Source organism: Lycium barbarum, chromosome 10, assembly GCF_019175385.1.
Source record: "Lycium barbarum isolate Lr01 chromosome 10, ASM1917538v2, whole genome shotgun sequence".
NCBI classification, from domain to species: domain Eukaryota; kingdom Viridiplantae; phylum Streptophyta; class Magnoliopsida; order Solanales; family Solanaceae; genus Lycium; species Lycium barbarum.
The window spans coordinates 56,122,851-56,126,732 of NC_083346.1; the positions used below are offsets into that span (position 1 = coordinate 56,122,851).

The 3,882-nt window shown below is 34.9% G+C and overlaps 1 protein-coding gene across 50 annotated transcripts; it reads right to left on the minus strand.

Annotated features, from left to right (window-relative positions):
- Positions 1–522: 522 nt before the first annotated feature.
- Positions 523–3,583, minus strand: LOC132615113 (uncharacterized). 50 transcript variants are annotated; one of them, XR_009572581.1, is made up of 6 exons: positions 3,229–3,580; positions 3,030–3,125; positions 1,892–2,866; positions 1,597–1,686; positions 972–1,014; positions 523–803 (listed from the first exon to the last, which is right to left on the minus strand). XR_009572581.1 is itself a non-coding variant. In XM_060329680.1 (6 exons), the coding sequence occupies exons 3-6, from the start codon at positions 1,944–1,946 to the stop codon at positions 744–746; spliced, it is 294 nt and encodes a 97-aa protein (XP_060185663.1). In that variant the 5' UTR covers positions 1,947–2,866; positions 3,030–3,125; positions 3,229–3,583; the 3' UTR covers positions 523–743. The 50 variants fall into 50 exon arrangements, 12 of the variants coding, with proteins under 12 accessions (XP_060185663.1, XP_060185656.1, XP_060185661.1 ...); XR_009572576.1 differs by having other exon boundaries at positions 972–1,306; positions 3,229–3,579; XR_009572570.1 differs by adding an exon at positions 1,141–1,194 and having other exon boundaries at positions 1,597–2,866; positions 3,229–3,578.
- Positions 3,584–3,882: the final 299 nt, after the last annotated feature.

The window sequence follows — 3,882 nt, forward strand, 5'->3', positions numbered from 1 at the left end:
CCATTGTGACTATTCAAAAAGGTAAAAATCAAGGTGTTTGTTGTTGCTAAACACTACAAAAAAAGGCTCAAATTGCGGGGGTTAAATTTGCAATTTGTGGCGGTTTGAAGTCCCCGCAATTTGTTGTTACGGCGGTTTTTAAAACCTCCATTATAACGTTCACCGCAATCAGTTTGCGGGGGTTTTTAGGAACCGCCGTGACAACAAATTGCGGGGGTTCCGAACCGCCGCAAATTGCAAATTAACCCCCGCAATTTGCTTGATACAATTTTTTTTTTTTTGCTTCGTTTTGCGGGGATTCTAACCTCCGCAATTTTAATTTCTCTTTGCAGAGATTGTAGCTTTCCAAATTTACTAATTTTTTTATTATTAAGCTACAACTAATATACATATAGAGCATATAGTTTCATAATTAGAGACCTATCGTTGTTATGATAACACTAGCAGAAGCATTGTTATAATAAGAAATATCATTATTTATTTGAATAATCAAAATGTTAAGTAATATCACAATTCATCAAATTTTAAGTATACCTTTGTGCCTAAATAGGATAAGAATGAGAAATTTCTAATACATCTTCTCTATATATACAATGTTAAATTCAAATCGCTATTTTTCTATATTCGTAACGAACCTCCTTCTGGCACTTTACTTGTTTCTCCAAACTGTGCCTTTGATCTCTAGCCACTTTAACAAGTAGACATTGGGCATACGAGGGAAAAGGTTGCATCTTCAGATTTGATCACTGCTTCAGAATAACGACGAGGACACCATCTCTGATAGCCACCAATGCAGGAGATATCTACAATAATTATTAAGGTCATGAAAAATGAGAACCACAATTAGATTGAAACGAAACAAGAAACGAGTATAAACAGTTATGTGATAGCGGCAATATGATAATAGATAACCGAAACCTTGACCAACATGCTACAATTGTGGTAATAGAGGTGCACCAACAGTTCTGTACCTTTCACCTTGAGGGTACATCTCCTCAGAAACCTCAACAAAATCTTCAAGTAGAAATAGATCATGCAAAATAAAAGAGTTAAACCAAAATCATAAAAACACAAAACAAAATCCAATCAAAATAATAAACTTAAGAATATGAAACTTGACATAAGAAGTGGATAAATAACCTTAATTGTTTATCAAAAGCTACCCTAGTAAGTCATCTTCACCAAGGAAAGCTACTGCATGCCACACAAGAAACCTTTTTTTTATTTTCCAGAAGGCTTGGATATGGCTAACTGTTCGTACTTTCATATAAAGAAGATGCATCTGGTCCATAATTGCAAGTGTATTCTACACAATGTTAGATTCTGGAACAGTTAGGTACACAGTACTATACACTTGCAATATCAAGCAATGAATTATCTAAAAAAGATGCACAGTTTTTAGGCCAAAATTACAAAACATGGAACATGCAACAATAGCATAAATTAGAGCACATCTTAGGAAGAGTGTCAGATGTAATATACTGGTCTATAATAGAAGGGGAATGTGATATAACTGGGGCTTCCAAGGAGACAACTTAACCACTAGACATAGTGTAATAAGGCAGAAGCTATTGTGAGTCAAAAACTATGTCATACCATGCACCTGAAGTAGGCTGTATACAGAATCTTGTCTTTTCTTCCCAGGCAATGCAAATTTTAAGTCGACTTGGTTGTTCTCTTTGGCATCTATAAAATGAATGAAGAATTCTCATATAATTACCTTAGTGTCTGCACAAATTCCTAGAGATATTGCAATCTGAATAAGAAAGGTAAACGCATGTTCATTGCTTTGTTGGCCATATTTCTCTTGGCTGCAGAATGCAGACACACACACTATAAGAAATTTGAAGTCCATGCATTTAAAAATGTCTTTATAAGAAGGGTCACATACGACAATGATTTCCTTCACCTGAGGCATCCAGGAGAAAGTGTAGAAACTGCAACATTCCAATAGATGGTCATCCACAAATGCAAACATATGATTGAACTGGCGGAATAGATAAAAGAAAATTCTCTCCAAATTGTGGTCTCAACACTGTTAAGTTTCTACAGTAAATGGATTTAGTTTTGTAGAGTCCAATGATAGTGTAAAATAAACATGGAGTACTTGGTTCGGTCATCTAACAGTTCGGAAAACTTTTTGAGAATTGATAGAAAGATACACAATAGTACTAGCATTCAAGACTTGCACTAGTCCAGTTAAGTTGTGGGAATAAAAGATGAAAAGACCTGAAAAAAGAACAGTGATAACAAAATGTTGAACTCTAAACAGAACAAACAATGAAGATATAGAATTACAAATAATAGGAAACAACAAAATAAGTTAGTTCCCTCTTCGCTTTGTGACCTTCTTTTTGATAAAGTTCACTTTTTTAACATATACGTCATCTGGATACCAAGGAAAAATGATCATTCATATAAGTCGAGGAACCTTAATTGTTCCTCGTCTAGTTAATCGCAAAACAGTGACCTACCTAAGAAATGTTTGGGTTGTGGGATTACCCATTTCCAATTTGAGGGATTGTAGCACACTAGCCTCCAACTTCACGACATCTTTCTTCGTATATGTATTGGCTATAATGTAACAAAAATCCTTAACATGTGGAGGCTAGATTTCCTAATACTTCCTGATAATCAATAGATTATATTAGATTCATACGCAAACTTACATACATTACCAGGGGAATAAAATCAATTCTTGGCTCCGGTACTTGCGCAGCAATAAGCAATCAAGAAACACCCAAAAGCTGAAGTATTTGCCTTTTTTTTTTTATCTTTCTTTGAAGTCTTTGCCTATGAAACAGTAAGCTACAGAGAGTCCGAAAGAAGCTTGTACTCCAAACACCACATTGTCCTAACAGATTCACTGACAAATAACAAAACAACAAACAAGTTAATCTAAGCAGCCAAAAAATCAATTACTAGTAAAGCTAACCTCCTTATAAACCTTATTGAATAAGATTATCCACAACGAAAACCTAAAAATTAGAGATTTAGGGAAAATCCCAAAAAGTAGGATAGTTAAAAACCTTGAAGTGAAGTATACCCCGAATGAAGAGCTGAAGCTTCTACATGGTGCCAAGACGCAGGGCAACGAGCCGATTAGAGAATTCTTCGGACCTTTCCTGGAAAAAAAAAATAGAATCAGAATATAGATCTCTGAACTTTCTAGAAAATGATTCAAAGTTGATAAATCGATTGAAAAGGCGTGAAAACAAGGGAACTCACAAGTAAGATGAAATCAATTTCTTTGAATCTTCGATATATTGAGAGAAACACAATATGATAAACTCAGTTGATAAATCGATCAATTCCTCAAAAATCAAACCCTAATCCAATGGAGAAAAGGAAAAAATCAATACCTAGAGAATCCAATTGATGCTTCGGAGAGTGAGGGAGAGAGTGTCTTCTTAGGGCTCGCTTTTGCTTGGGAGAAAAAAAAATGAGGAAAACGAAATATTTTGAGGGAAAATTTGTGATATATAAGCGCTCTTTCTATTCAAGAATAGGCGCTTTTTTTATATATAAAGCAGCGGAGGTTCGTAACCGCCGCAATTTGTATCAAAATTTGCGTAGGTTAAAATAACCCCTGCAATTTGATACAAATTGCGGGGGTTAGGGCCACCTCCGCAATTAAACCGCCGCAAAGTTAGCGTTTTTTTGTAATGACTATGACTAAAATTAAACAAATCAATGTGAGTATTTTGTGACTAAGACAATTGTGACGAAGACCGTAAGGTTTATCATATGAGAAAAAGTTCTAAGGTCATGACTTTTGACAATTCAATTAGTCTTTTGACTATTCTCCCTATCTTATTTTATGAATTTCGAGTTGATTGGTTAATTGTAACTTCATGAGTATCTGCTGAGTTGCTCAGAGGC

Coding starts and splice junctions, on each gene's coding strand:
- LOC132615113 (XM_060329671.1), bottom strand. CDS start 1,978: ATGTTTGCATTTGTGGATGACCATCTATTGGAATGTTGCAGTTTCTAC. Junction 1,015..1,720: donor GAATTTGTGCAGACACTAAG/GTAATTATATGA, acceptor TTCTACTTGAAG/ATTTTGTTGAGGTTTCTGAG. Junction 804..971: donor ATGTACCCTCAAGGTGAAAG/GTACAGAACTGT, acceptor TAATTATTGTAG/ATATCTCCTGCATTGGTGGC.